This window comes from Corvus brachyrhynchos, unplaced genomic scaffold (assembly GCF_000691975.1).
Source record: "Corvus brachyrhynchos isolate BGI_N302 unplaced genomic scaffold, ASM69197v1 scaffold152, whole genome shotgun sequence".
Taxonomy (NCBI): domain Eukaryota; kingdom Metazoa; phylum Chordata; class Aves; order Passeriformes; family Corvidae; genus Corvus; species Corvus brachyrhynchos.
The window spans coordinates 1,123,244-1,139,031 of NW_008237447.1; the positions used below are offsets into that span (position 1 = coordinate 1,123,244).

At 41.4% G+C, this 15,788-nt stretch overlaps 1 protein-coding gene across 3 annotated transcripts in view; it reads right to left on the reverse strand.

Annotated features, from left to right (window-relative positions):
* Positions 1-15,764, reverse strand: part of GABRR3 (gamma-aminobutyric acid type A receptor rho3 subunit) — a 34,876-nt gene extending 19,112 nt beyond the window's left edge. Inside the window, exons 1-3 of one of the 3 annotated variants that reach the window (XR_001861147.1) lie at positions 15,318-15,764; positions 8,212-8,721; positions 1,432-1,544 (exon numbers count right to left, since the gene is read on the reverse strand). Coding sequence is in view for 2 of the 3 variants with exons in the window: in XM_008631517.2 (XP_008629739.1) it covers positions 1,432-1,544; positions 8,212-8,339 (241 nt within the window). In the remaining variant the exon portion in view is untranslated. Of the gene's footprint in view, positions 1-1,431; positions 1,545-8,211; positions 8,722-11,582; positions 11,694-15,317 lie in introns of those variants that run through there. The other 2 variants (XM_008631517.2, XM_017731441.1) reach the window with 2 other exon arrangements.
* Between the last annotated feature and the right edge of the window lie 24 nt (positions 15,765-15,788).

The following is a 15,788-nucleotide window of genomic DNA, read 5'->3' on the forward strand; positions in this document are numbered from 1 at the left end:
ACGTGAGGCCCTCGCCTGCTGAAAGCTATTTCTGAAAGACAGGAGTACAGCTGAAATCATACCCAGGGCAACATGATGAGTGAGAGGCCTGTGCACTGAAGTCAGTGGAAAAACTACAGCTGGCTTCAAGAGGAACTGAATGGGCTCTGTGACGAGTCATCTGCAAATAAAAGGACAAGGCAAAAAAGCCTGGTACAGATTTTCTGGGTGTAAAAGTTCCTCACTGCCCATGGAAAATTGCAATTGCCAGATCACAGGCTATGTTCTCAAAGCTGCTTTTATGCACATCATCAGTGCCGTTTTCTGGGATGATCCAGAGATAAAGCACATCCCAAACCGCTGTCTGCTCTCATGGAAATCCTACTTCCTTTCTGAGGTGACACTCTCAAAAATTTAAATTCCTTGTGAGGTAACAAGAAGATGTCCGGACTAACAGATATTAGATGAGACAGGTATTAGGCAAGAAGTAATCTGAACTTCTGTTGCGAAGAAACAGATTGTATCTCAACTATTGTTCAAAATCAGGCAAGGTTTTTGCTATCTGACATGACATTTCTATAGTAACAAGAAACCCTTTCACATTTTCCCAGTGCATCCAAAGAGGTTCTCCTTACCCATTTTCCCTCTTGGCATGATCACCAGGCCCCAGATCCCAGCAGCTGGTGTCAACAAGAGCAGCTCCCCAGACCTCAGCTTGCCTCCCAAATCTGTGTTGGTCTACACAACTGATTTATTGGTCCTCATATATTTTATTTTGCTCTCATAATCCAGAGTGGTTCAGTCTATTTTCATGAATCATGAAAACAGAACTGGTGACGCAAAGGCTCAGACAAAGCTTATTAGTGGGGCAGCTTTCTCATTTTCCCTTCCATGAAGGAGAGTCAAAATTGAATCTAAACTGTGAACATCCCATTGACTACTCCCTTGATCCAGATGCAATTTAGTTAAATGAAGAAATAATCACCATAGTGCCCAAGAGCACAGAAACAACATGATAGTAAATTGAAGGTCTGTGGGTCGTTGGTTTTTTTTTAAATTTTGTACACAGCAAACAGATTTAGGAACTGATGGATCGTTTCAATCCCTCAAAATAAATCTGATGACTTTGTAATTTGCTAATTGCTACTAGACTGTGCAGTTTAGAGGGATACCTTAATCACTGTTCTCAAAGAGCCTTATTCTAATAAAATGTTTTCACTTAGTTCTGCAAAACAGACAATTTGAACAGTTTCTCCTATTGATACACTAAACACAATGAAGCCCTTTGCCTTCAAGCATTTCTGTGTTTCTTCTTTCTTTACTTCCTCAAGTACAACAAATGAGGTGTGCTTCCATTAAGTCTGTCATTCCATTTTAAGTGACAAAGTTCAAGTAAACTTCCAGAGAGAGGATACACTCTTAACCAGCACAGTGCAGACACGTGCTGCTTACCTCCAAATCCAGGTCTCAGTGCAAAGTCATGGTCCTCTATGTGAAGAAGTTGCTCAGATTTAAGTGGCCGGACTTTCGTGCTGTCAAGTTTCCTCATTTTAATTTCTCGTTTGCTGTGTTTAAAAAAAAAAAAGAAAAAGTGAGAAACTTAATTTATTTCTTCTGCCCTGACATTCACAGTGCTAGTCATAGGAAATAGGGACCTGAGAATACCGGACAGCTGAATCTGGAATGTTAAGGGTAACAACTGTGCTAATAAAGCTGGACAAAGATATACTGGGAAATGTTAGGAAATGAGGTAGGAGGGTGCCCAGGTCCATGAAGAACACCAATTATTTAAAAGAAGTCCCAGGAAGAACGACTAGATCCTCTTCTGCTCTCCTCAGAGATTGTAGCTATCATTATACAAGAGAAGAGAGCTGTTTGAAGTTAGTATTCACATAAACACTTGCAAATCAAACTTGGAAATAACACCACATATCCATGGTTTAACCACTTCATACATTAACCATATTATAGAGACAGTTATTCCTTTTATTATAAATGTGGGATTTTTCATAGGAGCTCAAATGAGTCCATAATTTTTTAGAAGGACTGAGAAATGATGATCCTGGATCTAGGGACTTGCAGGTGGACTGGCTTTAAGTGGAAAGAGAGTAGGTTTAGGTTAGATATCAGGAAGAAATTCTTCCCTGTGAGGGTGGTGAGGCCATGGCACAGGTTGCCCAGAGAAGCTGTGGATGCCCCATGCCGGGAAGTGTCCAAGGCCAGGCAGGATGGGGTTTTGAGACAGCTGGTTTAGTGGAAAGTGTCCCTGCCCATGGCAGGAGGGGTTGGAATGAGATGATCTCAGGATTCTATGTTCTACTGTACACATCAGGAACACCTTTCTCACAGAAGTGTTCTCATGGTGAGAACAGTGAAACGTGGGCACATATTGCTTGAGCAGGTTTTGAGACTCCTTGCACTCAGGCTGTTTAAGAATAGATCAGACATTTATTTGCAGGAATGACTTGAATACAGCTGCTTTGCCACAGGCAAGGGACTCTCCCTAGACACAATTTCTTTCATGGCTTCTGTGATGCTCTGGGACTTTGCTGGCAGCAACTCTAATTATTACTTTCGACTGAATGATAGAAATCTGTTCTGAAGATTGGCCTTGTAGTCAAACACTGCTTAAGGGAAGGTATGGAATACCTTAGGATAAGGTGTATGCCTCTATTTGCTTATTTTTCTCCTTCCCTCCCTTTTTTTCTTAATAAAGAAGCCCAAGAAATTACTTTTACATTGCAGGAATGATGAGGTGGCTGCTGGGCTACTCAGAACTGTTGGGCTTGAACAAATTAATTTACCTTAGTATTCTTGAATGTGTCTGGCACTGTTGTCTGAATCAAATTACCAGGGCAATCAGAAGGTCCATGAGGCACTTCAAATACAGACTTTAGTTTTCTAAGCATGAAAATCATGTGATGCTGAAATGAAAGCCCATGCTTCAGAGAATTAAAATCACCACAGAGCAAGCCTGTATCAGGGCAGAATGGGTAGCAGAACTGAACAGCTGCAATGCTCTACATGAGGAAATTCTGCTGCTTGGGATCGGGGAGAGGAGAAAATGATGAATTATGTTCATAATGCCATGGCACAGCTAATACAGCTGGGAAGCATGAGGTTATTTGTCATCTGATGTGCCAAGGAAAATGCCTGTTGGATGCTCCGACGACTTCACTTGAAGAAGCAGGCTGGAACTCTGATTCATCTATTACAACTTCTCACAAGAAGCAAGTCTGTGACTGAGGAAGACATTCCTTGGACAAGAGAGGGAAAACATGAGCTACCAGGGCAGGAATTTTCGACTTAATAAGCCACTGGGAAGAGACCTTATGGGATTTTTATATTCTTTCTATTTTCCCAGATGAGGACAAAATAAACAGACACAGCACCTGTATGAAAAACATCTTTTGTGCCCACTTACTTGAACAGCCTATTCAAGCTGATGTTTTATATACAAGTAGTGGAATTGTATAATTATTTCTAGCTGCTATCAAAAGTGGTTGTTCAACATAGGCAAGATCTTGTAGGAATCAGAATAGCATTTTTATTACAAACATGTTGTGTCTTTTCTTCAATACCTTCAATCCTTCCTTTGGCAGAATATAAACCTTTACTGAAAAGGAAAATAGGTTTATATGCAGAGATATATTTTTATGGTACTTGGAAGGAATTTCATGGACACTGGTAACACTCCATCTGTAAAAGCACCAAAACTTAATAAAATTCCTTAATAAAATTTTCTAAGATAATTAAAAAAATAATACACTTCTCCTTCACATTTTTTCTCCTTTTGCTGCTCCCCCAGCCCAAAGCTAAGAAGTGTTCTCCAGCAGATACTCCTTTAACATCAGCATCTGGGCTCCAGATGTTGCTCCCTGGCTAAGAGTTACAGAATTAAATTCTCCTCACTGCAGCACTGAAGTTATTTAACTGTTGATTCAAAGGGAGTTTCATGCATGTATTTGTTTACTCCAAATAAATCTAACTATTCATCAGCACTACAGTATTGTGAAATCACCAGCAGGTGTTTTCTTGAGTGCTCCTTCCCATGGTACCAATTCCATTAAAAAGCGGGAGAAACAGATCGGACTAGCCTGAGTCTCAGAAAAGCTTCCTGAGATCAGTTAAGATAGACTTTTCATTCTTACAGAAGCACAGCAAAAACACAGATCATATTTCAGCGGCCTGGCACTCTGGTCTCCTGATTGTGCAGATCTGAGCAGCACACCACGGTCTAGGGGTCTGAATACAGCCACTGATTCTACACATTCATGGTATGGCAGATGTCAGGCAGTGGTGTTTGAGAGGAAAAGCCCACACAGAATTCCAGAACCATTTAGGCTGGAAAAGACCTTTGAGATCATCGAGTCCAACCATTCACCCAGGCCTGCCACGTTCACCGCTAAACCATGTCCCTAGGTGCCACACCTACACATCTTTTAAACACCTCCAGAGTTGGTGGGTGAATCAATCCCCTTTATGGGCAGCCTGGTCCAGGGCTTGACAGCCCTTTTGGTGAAGAAATTTTGGTGAAACCATTAGCAGATGGTTTGGTGAAACCACTAGAAGACAGATGCACCTAAGGAAAGGAAATCTCTATTTACATCTCTCGGGTAGTAGTAACAAAGGGAACTCTGACAGATGCCTTGGTATTGGTACAGATCTGGGCAATGATAATTATTTATTGATCTCTGTGAGGCACATGCTCAAGAAACTACTGCTTTCAGTTATAGCTGTGCTTTCCATGACTGTATTCCAGGCAAGGTTTTACGTTATGCAAATTAAATGGCAATCTATGATTACTTTACAAAAGAGGTCATAAAAAGCACTTGAAGTGTTTCACATAGGGAATTCACTCTTGTTGGTACTTATATATTAAATTAATGGGAGCACTAACTTTTTGGCTGAAAAAGAGGGAGGAATACTGTTTTGACACTTCCCCACCCAATGCTGTTGCATGGACCTTGGCATTTGCCAGAGCTCTCAAAGAGCAGTTAGTCACTGCCTACAAAACCAAAGCAGCTAATTCTGTATTAATTAACAATGGACAAAGATGTGTCGGGATTTTAAAGACAAATTTAGCTGCTCTTACCTAGCCTTGAAAACCATTAGCAAATGAAAGGTAAAAGGTCTGCTCAAGGGTACTTAGACCATTTTTGGTTAAAGCATTTAATCACTTAATGCCATCAGTGTAGCTCCATAAACCAATGGCATTCGTGGGATTGATGTGGTTCGTGTCCCATCTGGTTGTCTTTAACTTACCAGGCTATCCAAAGTTTATGCTGGTTCAAGGAGGAATCGGACAAGTTCATGGAAAAGAAATCCACTGAAGATCACTAAATCTGCAAAAATTACATCCAACACAGGATGTTGCTGGGGGAATTTGGTGACTTGATACAGCTGTGAATATTAGGGGACAATATCTTGTTTGCCCTGTCCTTATTCATCCAAGCTTGTGCTTGCAAGCCCTTGTTATAAACTCAGTATAGTACGGGAATCCCTGGAAAGATCCTTCTTGCCTGTTCTTCTGTTTCAGAGCTCTGCTAATGATATGGTAAAAGTCCTTGTAGGAAACTAGAGATAGGTTTTTTTCCCTAGCACCCTTTCATATGCAGAATGAAACTAGGTAAGTTTATAAAAAGAACACTATTAAGGTTCCTTTTATGAAAAGAATACCCTGGATGTCATGGCCATAAGTTTCTTCCCAGTGCTGTGTCCCCAAGATACTCTGGCTACTACTAAATCAAAGGTATCCAAAAGGTAGAAGTTACAGAAATATTATTCCAAGGGGAGTCTGTGGGGTTATCCAGCAGTGTGACCTCTTAGATGTTTTCATACATTTATCAAGTCTTGAAGCCCAGATAAATAAAATAATCAAAATTGTACAGTTCTCTCTCACACATGTGAAAATGCATTTCTAATTGTTCAGTAACATCAGCAGTATGTACTGTCAAAAAACCTAATATTTTGACAATCAAATGTTTTGTTCTTTGCTATAGGAAATGGACCATGACAATAATCGCTTTCTCATGTACTTTTGGTTAATGCTTTAAAATCTTCTTTACAGGAGAATGCAGACAAATAGCTTTGGAGGGAGAACTGGGTTACTCTATTAAAACAGTGGAACTTGTAGGTTAAGTAACATTTTCACATGGGATTCTTTTTAAAAGGCCACCCATTTAACCAAGGCCATCTGTCAGCTGTGTCCTTGATAACCCTAGTGCTGGCTGAAAGATTTTTCCCCAGAGAGAAAAAGGTGGAAAGTCAGACCCTGTTGCAATGTATCGGAGGATAATGCAGCCTTTAGAACAAAAGCAGAGAATGAAACGAAGAGAAATTAAACACATTTGGATCCTCTCCAGAGAAAAGCTGATTTGCAGCTGTTAAGCTTTAGGATCCCCTGTGGCTCAGATTCTGCAGTTTTCTTCCTGGTTCAAAATCACCAGGACCTGGGAAATGAAGATGTGGGATGCCAAAGGATGCCTTACGTAAAGAAAACTGCCACACCAGGCAGCACCAGATGAGAATGCAGTGCTGGCATTCCTCCTTGTTCCTATTCTCTCTTTCTGATAACACACTTGTGCCTGTCTCACAGGACTGTCACATGGATCCATTGCATGTACCAGCAGAGATTTGTGACGATGGAGAGGACACTGTGCTAACACTGATATTGCACGAGGATGGTCAGCAGGATACCACAAAATTTCCTGTCTCCTACCACCAGGTTTTCCTCTTGCTTTGTGATTTTTTTATGCCAACGATGGAGCAACTGCTCTCAGCTATGGCAGAACAGGATAAATGCAAACAACAGCAGCATATGCTCCTCTCTTAGCACAGACAAAAGTGTACCAGCTGAGCTTAAAAGAGACCTTCCTTGCCACTACCACTAACAAGGTATTTTATTCTGTTTCCATTAGATTCTTAACTGCTTCCTGAGACTAGCAAAGCACCAGATTAAACTTTATGTTGATCCTGGGGCTAGTTCTGTTTATTTTCCTTTGTTGTTACAAATAACTGTGCACCAGCACTCCGTTTGAAACAGCCTGCTGAAGAGCCATTCTTTTCATGAGCTTTTGGCTTGCACCAAACTTGGACCCATAACTTCGAATAGAAACTCAGAAGTACTGAGTGCCACAGCACCTCTGGGCACCTCTGTTGTGTCATCCGTTACCTTGCATTGCTAAACAGGATTTTATCAAGACATGCAGGGTTCCAGAGACATTTCACTGCTGGAGCACTGCATGAGAAGTGATACACGAGGTTAACAGCTGTACACCTGCTGCAAAGCATGCAACTCGAGGAAAAAAAAACACAGCTTAAACACATCAGAGGAGCCCAGATATGTTAACTTTTCTTCAATATGTGATATTGTGCAAATAAACTATTTGTACACTGCTCATTTTGGGGGGGGGGGGGCAAGCACATTGAAAAATCTAAGTTATATCTCTTCTCCTTCCTTAAATGGAGCTAGTTATTTCCAAGAAAGAGAATTTTTCTTGAATTATCACTGGCAGCCATTGGTCTGTTTACACAGTATTAGATTAATCTGGAAACAGGTTGAGAGACCTGACATGGCAGATGTGAGCTGCCTTCATAGGGGAAAAGCACTGACACTTTGCCCAGAAATGTACAGGTAAAAACCTCTGTATTCATTTTCAACCAGCTACTCAACTGGAAAGACTAAGAACAGAGACAATCTTCAATGTCTAAAAGCATTAAGTATATTCCAGAAAGGGAACACTCTGTGTCATCACTACAAATAAGGTGTCATTCACCTCATTTAGTGCCATTAAAAAGTCTTCTGTATCTTTATAGTGGAGACACCCTGCAGTTTAGGTAATGGAAGTCACTTTGTGACACTGGCACGGGACTTTGGAAGGCATTTCTGCTTCTTATGATGGGAGTTACAGAGCAAGAATACTTGAAACATCACAGCAATAGTCTGGTAGCCTTGTATCACACCAGGTAAAAGAGCTGCGTGTGGGTGTGAGTGGGTACATAACTGCATATATATGAAACATTCATGAAATCACAATATGAAATGTCTGGTTACGAAAAAATTAATTAACAGTTCACCATTTCTTTGTTGGGAACACCCTATCAAAACTATGCATTCTATACAGCCAGAAACTGGAAGAACAGGACAGTGAACCAAAGTGGTGTGTTGAAAAGTAGCTGACAGCATGAAGTTTACCAGATGAACACAGACAGATAAAGTCTATTTCTTACCTGTTATGTTTTCTTGAGAATGACATTTGTTGCCGACGGTGAAGACGGTGATGCTGACTGTGAGAACTGTGTAGCACTGCTGTTGGCCATAGGCAGGTGAGGAACAGAAGTTTCATGACCAGGACCATCTCTTCCAAAAGAGAAATGCACCTGATCACCCAATCCACCTTGCTGACTTCTTATTTTTAGTGTTTTTACCGTTTAGAAACAGCATAGCACACAAAAGATGCACGAGAAGCAAGGCATCACTGAAGAGAGAAGACAGGGGCATCCCAGTTCTGATGTCCTCGCCGAGTTCCCCTCATATTTTGGCAAATCATAAATATTCCCTCAGCTCTACATCCCTGCAGCATCTGCTGTCCAACCAGAAGCACCTTGTTTTCAGCACTGTGGTAGGCAGGGCAGTTTGCTTGGCCAGGCTGCTTTCCTCTGATCCATTGCTGCCACTCTTTCAGCAAAGGCGCGTTTTTAAATTCTCCATCACCCGCTCAGTAACCTCTTCAACATAGCCTGTGCAGGCAAAGTGATGTCAAACATTTAATCCCCCTTAAATCCCACACAAAACCATACAAAAATCTGCTTTAATGACAAAGGTCTCTAAATTAATCTTGCTCTCTATATGTGTGTATCTGCTCAAAATCATCTTCTGCATAGATCCAAGTTCTTTTGTTAACTGGCTACATTGCCCTGTCTTCCCAACCATTAACATCAATTCTGGCTCTGCGAGCTGCCAGCATTTTGTCCACACACACACTTCCTTCTGAACAGGACAATATGACAGTACAAGCCCAAACTAAAACTGAACTCCTGTTTTGATATTTCCCAGTACCAGAAAAAACAATTTTCCCCCTCTCCTTTTTTTTTTTCTTCTATTTACTAAGCTCTGCAGCTATTTAATTCATCCTAAATTTACAAGGTATGTGCATGTCTAAGATCCAGCATCATTCCACCAACTCTAATTTTATCTTTATCTCATTTAGCCTGCCCTACCTGTTCAATAGAAGGTTGAATTGCAAAACATTTTATTAACAAAGTGTTGCTTAAGCAATAACTTGCACATGGCAGCTAGAAATGATGGTAAGATTTCTTAGGGGCTTAAAACCGGGCAATATTGGGGTCTTAGACTGATTTAGGCACAGCCAAGTTTATCCTTTTCAAGCCATCAGCAAGTTCAGTCATTATTAAAACTGATAGCATACATTTATTTTTCTTTATCTAGAAAATCAGAGATTTGAACTTGAAAGTTTAGGAAATGGAAACACCGCATCTAACAGATGCAGGAGTAATTTGTGTCTCCTAGGAGGAGGCTTCTTCCTAAGTAAGACAAACGCAGGGATAAAACCAAGCCCAACACGGTGTCTGCTGAGACTATTAGCACCCTGGGACAATAATTCTGTGATGTGGGCATCTACCTTCTCAGAAGCTCCCTGAGATTCCCAACTAACTTCACCTGGGCCAAGAAATAATTCTCAGATGCAAATGATTTCCAGGTGGAGGTTACTGCTGGACAGCTAACTCCCACTGCTAGACTGAATTTGGTGGCCTAAGATCAAAGGCTTTCAACCCTACCATCCACCTCATTCAGCTGTTTAATAGTTTAATCCTCTCCTGTTCAGCAAACTTATGGAAGATCATTTGCAGCCTGGCCCAGGGACAGTCTGACAGTGCTTCTGGTGTATTCCCAGGGTGGCATTTCTAGACACAGTAAACATGAGCTGCAGTTAATAAGATCTGTAACGGGTTCCATTAATTTTCACTATCCTTTGGGTGGGAAAAGGAAAACAAAACAATAACTCTAATGAGAATTTATTCCACGTGGAGATAAATTCGAGTTCCTGAGCCAGTCTGGTTAAGTTCCCTAGTCTCACCCAGCCCACTGATTAAATTATATATGAGAAAAAAACCAAGAGCCTCCAGATCCTCTTCTTTCCCCACCCAAGCACAGGCCCAACAGTAGCGGCAAATGAAATAAAAAGCAAACTATACTGCAGGCTGTGTGATAAATATGTTACCACATTTCTGCATGTCTGGCTACCTGCACATCCATCAGAGATAACTCATTTCCAACCATTTTCCTCAGCTATAAAAGAATAACATTTATATACTGTCTTCCCTGCTAATTCTAGTTCCCGTTGTTTCCAGATACTGCAGAGAAAGACGTGTTTTAGATGTTAATACAACCCTTAGCTGAAACCACTGGCTGTTATCCCCACTAAGCAGGAGACATGGAATGGGGAGAGAGAGGATGGTTGCTGAGTTTATCCACCAAGAGCTCTGTAGGGGACCTGTGGTTACACCATGTCATGCTAATGTAGAAACGTGTTGATTTTGTGTGCTGACCTCAAGGAAGTCAAAGGAGTCCATTAAAAATAAACAAGTAAAAATTGCTTTGTGGATTTCTTTTCCAGTTGGAAAAGGGAGCGCTGAGAAGCCCTACTCCAGAGATCTGGCTTTGCAGAATGACTGGCATGCCTCTGGCCAAGCTGCAGATGGATGTCCCTCCCTCCAGGACCAGGGAGTTTCTAACAGAGACACAAGAAATTAGATGGTGTTTTCCTTGAGCTGTCAGCACCCCACTGCTTTATTACTCCTGTCTGTAGCAACAACTTTACCACTAGGCTGTGCTGCTGAAAAGACTGCTTCATGGAGGATTTCCAAAACATGCTGAATGTTCCTTTGACTATCCCTGCTAAAACCAGCTTTAGTCAAAAAAAAAAAAAAAAAAAAAGAGCTGGATACATTGACATATTCCACCACCTTCACCCATCTGATGTCATAAATATACCATGGAAGGCCTTGCCCAAGCACACTGAAAATCTAAGCACTACCCCTCTCTCCTAGGGCATATTTCCAGAAATAGTCTAGCCCACACAGGTGGAGACTCCAGGAGGAACTCCTGCAGAGGAGAATCAAAAACACTGCCATTGATGGGTGTGAATATCAGTGGGGGCAAATCCACAGCAACAGGGTTTCCTCATGCTGGACCTGTTTTTATTTCCTCTGGGGAATGGAGCATTACACAGAGCAGATTATAATATCACTATAAATTACCATTAAGAAAACAGGTTAATCTCCTAAGCATTTGCCAGTAATAAATTCTAAAAGGATCCCTCTTTGGAGAAGAATAAAAACAAGATAATACACTTTGCTTGAACTGGGCAAGTTGCTGACCAGTTCCTGTGTTTTAAACATGGAGCATTGTCTCTCTGCTATCAGTAAAATTATTTCTTTAAAATTATCTGTAGCCTATTAAAAGTCTGCCATGCTTATCTTTCCTGGACAAAACCCAGCACATGGTAACAGTGCATCAGCTCACTAGAACAGTTTGCAAACAAGCAAGCAAGGAAAAGAAGCAAAGGTGAGTACACCACCTGGTATCAGAAAATGAGATGCCTTCTTTTAGTCAGCAAAATAAAACATCCCTTCTGGTAACTACAATCTGGAACTGCAGACCCCTCTCCACCACAGATCACAGAGCGAAGCAGACTGACAACCACTATTTAAAAACAAGAACAGGAGAATACCAGGGATGAAGAAATGCTTCAGAGTATGGAATTTTGCAGAAAATCTGATCACACCTAAAGGCCATTTTAAACATGGAGATGAAAGACCACAGCACACACTAGCACTTTTCAATCTGTAAATCAGCTGCAGCGAGAAGAGATGCAATGTGGGATGGGAAGTGTAGGTTTACATGGCATGTATTTTTTTATTCTCCTAATCAGAGAATGAAATACAAAGAAGAAAACATTAGTAAGTCTCCTAAGAGGCACTCACTTCTTATAAACAACCGGCAAATCACAAAAAGCAATTAACCACATCCATGACTGTGAGAGTGTGAATGCAGTACAGCAGCACAGGAATAGGCAGCATTTAGCTTTTCTATGGTAACAGACTCAGTGCAGAGCACTTACCATTTGTATCATGGTGACTTACAAAATTAATGTTAGAATTAAGGACAGTTTTTTGTCCTGCTTATATTAACACAAATGACAAACCAAGTTTCCAGAATAAGATATCCATTTACATTTCCCAACAGGATGAAGGGGGAGGAAAGCAGAGACTGAGAATTATGATTCCAGTTTGCAGATCTCAGAATAGAGCAAGTGCCTCTTCTTCTCATTACAGAACAAGCACTTGTTATTTTTCATTAAGGTAAAGTGCAGTTCATTAAAAGTACAGGTCATCTAAACAACTGCATGAACACAGCTGTCATGTGATATGAGGTCTCCTTGGGTGTCCAAGAATCCCTTCACAAATAGGGCATGGGACCTGTACAAAGTTTGCAGCTTTTGAGAGCAGAGCTGGACAGTTTCCACTAAAATGGCAAAAGACTGAAGACCAAATTCCACTCCTGAGACTTGTCCAGTTTCTTATTGTCTCTGTCCACTGCCTATTCATCGGAAGGAGTATTTTAAAATAGTGTGGGAACCTGACAAGACCATACTCCACCAAAGGCAGGTGTCTCATTGGAAGAAGTATTTTAAAATAGGGTGGGATCCTGACAAGACCATACTCCACCAAAGGCAGGTGTATTTTCCCATATAAAACAGCCTCTTAATACCAGGCTTGAACAGACTACTCTGTTTGGTACAAGGGTCTTTCCTGCTCTTCCTTCAATTTACAAAACTCAGGCTTCTCTTTGCTCTACAGCTGTGTTGGCTACACACTTTCTTTGTACAATCAGACATTTGGTTTGAAAGAGTGACAAGAACGACAAAGAAAAACCACACACTTGCCTGACTCTGTGCATTCCCCATTTCCAAAGCCTCTAAATCAGGGATTCTTTCCTTTCATCATTTTGCCCTGGACAGGACAATCACGGAATTAATTTCATCCCTAAATCCCCTTACTACATCAACAATTCTGAAAGTAGAACAATCAGTTTTACTGCCTCTCGTTAAGGAACATCTGCATCTTGAGGGTGATCTCTGGCAAAACAAGCAGCCACATTCTTCCCATATTTTCACTTCTCAGAGCCTCAGTGGCAGAAAACTTTGCCTTTCTGCCACCTCATGCTGACCACAGGCATGGGATACAGCTACCCTACTCCTGCATGTGTGTCCATTTTTCTCCAGGAGCAGTTTCTGGAGTTTGTTTCTTTATTTCTATAGGTTTGGGGTTTTTTTTTAATCTTTTCGCCTCTTTCCTGAGAGAGGGAGGATCAAGGGGATGACCCTTAAGCCCCAGCAATTCTCAGAAAGGGAGTGTTTGCAGCAGCACAGTGTATCCCCAAGAAGAAGGCTACTTTGCCATATGTATGGCCTGAACATTGTGCTTCAATTCCAAAAGCAATATACGCTGCATGAGATTATTTTTTTCCCTTATTTCCTCAGCAGTCTCTCATCAGTGCTTACCAGTCAGATCCTAACTGCTACCTGAAGTTCTTTTGGCTCATTTCCCCCCACAGACTGAAACAAAACAATTCAGCAACCGTGTTTACTCTCTTCTTGCTGCCAAGCTGATGTTTATTAAGTGTTTTCTCCAACACTCCCTGTTTGCTGTCCAGGAGTCAACAATATATCTCTGATGGGAACTAATTTATGAAATGTATTGCATCTCTACAAAGCTCCTTTCTGTCACGAATGAACATGAGGAGGAAAAAAAATGTTGAATAGTGGAAAAAAAATAGGCCTTTCAGCTTTGGCACGGCAAACTTTTTCATCTTACAGTGAAAATAGAGACAGATTTATTGATTAAAGTCTGATCTCCACAGGTCACAAAACAGCTTCAAAAGCCATCAGTCACAACTCTCAGTGGCTGTTTTCCAGACTTTTCTTTCCCATTGATATCTTCCAGAGAAACATATGTTAACATCACAGACCAGGTGCTCATTCCAAACTGGGAAGCCAATTTTTACTACATGAGTTGTACTCTAAGGAAATATATATTCAAGTTTATATATATTTGAGACTTAAGAGGTGGTAACCGTATTTGTGTTTTCTAAGGCTTTGTGACTTCTGTTTTCCTAGTGGCTGACAAAATAATGTCGTTCTAAAGCAATAAACATCTGAACAATTCACATTTAAATCTTGAAGGAGAGAGAAGCTAAGTGACGGAACAGCAGCAGAGAAGGTTGGTCAGAAGTTTGCTTATAGAATCACAGAATGGTGTGTGTTGAAAGTGACCTTAAAGACCATCTCATTCCAACCCCCCTGCCACGGGCAGGGACACCTCCCACTAGACCAGGTTTTCAAAACCTCAACCTGTCCTTGAACAGTGCCAGGGATGGGGTATCAGCCCAGCTTCTCTGGGAAACCTGTGCCAGCACCTCACCACCCTCACAGGGAGGAGTTTCTTCATAAAGCTCTAGTACTTGTCCAAGCTCTAGTGCTTCTGTTAATCATTTCCCTGTTAACAATAAAGATAATGCCCTACAAATGTCTGGGTTGGGAGATACAATACAGGTGTGCTGGCTATGGCATGTTCCATCCCTAAAAGATATGTAAAGTACAGCTGAGATCCCCAACAAAATGGAGCAACTTCACAGCAAGATCACCCTGCTGCGATGCCTTCAGTGCAGAAATCCTGATCTGGTAATTGCCTTCAGGTGCAGGAAAAGCTGTCAGGGATTCTAGAATGTGTCAGTATGGGTTTCTGTAAGACAAAAAAAGTCTTGGAGAAATCCAAAGCAACAGGTCTTCCAATTCTGCCTCCTCACCCTTCAGTGACCAACCACCTCTCCTTTTGTCCCCTTTTTACTGTCATGGGGAAAAAAACCCAGGGTTGCTCACTATTTCACAAACCCCTTTGTTGTCCACAAAAATCAGATTCATTACTCAGTGTGCAACACACTAATAATTACACACTGAGAGAGACACTGATGTTTACTTCAGAGCTGTACAAGCCTGGCTGCTCCCTGGTATTCCACAAATCAAGCACCCCAACTATCAAAACTCTTCAGTATTTATACATATTAGCAAACAAATGAATTAGTGTTCACTGGCTACAAGTTACACAGTTCTCTTATTAATTAGCATTCTGTCTTCTCTTGGTTAATGATTCTCTCACTTCCAATGCTAACTGATCCATATGCTCGGGCCTTCCCTTCTTTTGGGTCGGTGGTCCCTGAGTCAGTGGTCACCATCTGCCCCTCCCAGGATTACCTTTTAATCAGCTGGAGCCGATTTCAGCAGAATTGATGAGTCGGCTTTATTGGTTTCTTCCTTATCTTGTGGGTTCTGACAAGTGTCCTTGTTGTCAGTAAATTCTGCATTCTCTGTGTCTGCTATCAGTGGCGCATCCTTCTTCTCGAGCTTTGTTAACCTGCCCCTACATCTCAGAGCATTAAAACACGTCGAGCCCTAAACCTAAACAGGACAATTCATTTGTCTTTCTAACACCTTGGCAATCACTTGGCGCTTGCTCTCTGTTTCACGGATTAAATCTCCTTTCTTCTTGAGTACTCTTGAAAGATTACAAAGATCAAACATCAGAGAACATCTCTTCTTAATAAAAATGTTACATGTTCCACATTTTGCAACCCTTTTCCAGCATACGCGGCTAAACCGCGGGCCCCCCCGCAGCAGCGCCCTCCGGCAGCGCGAGCCCTTGCGCACCGACATGGCGGCCGTTCC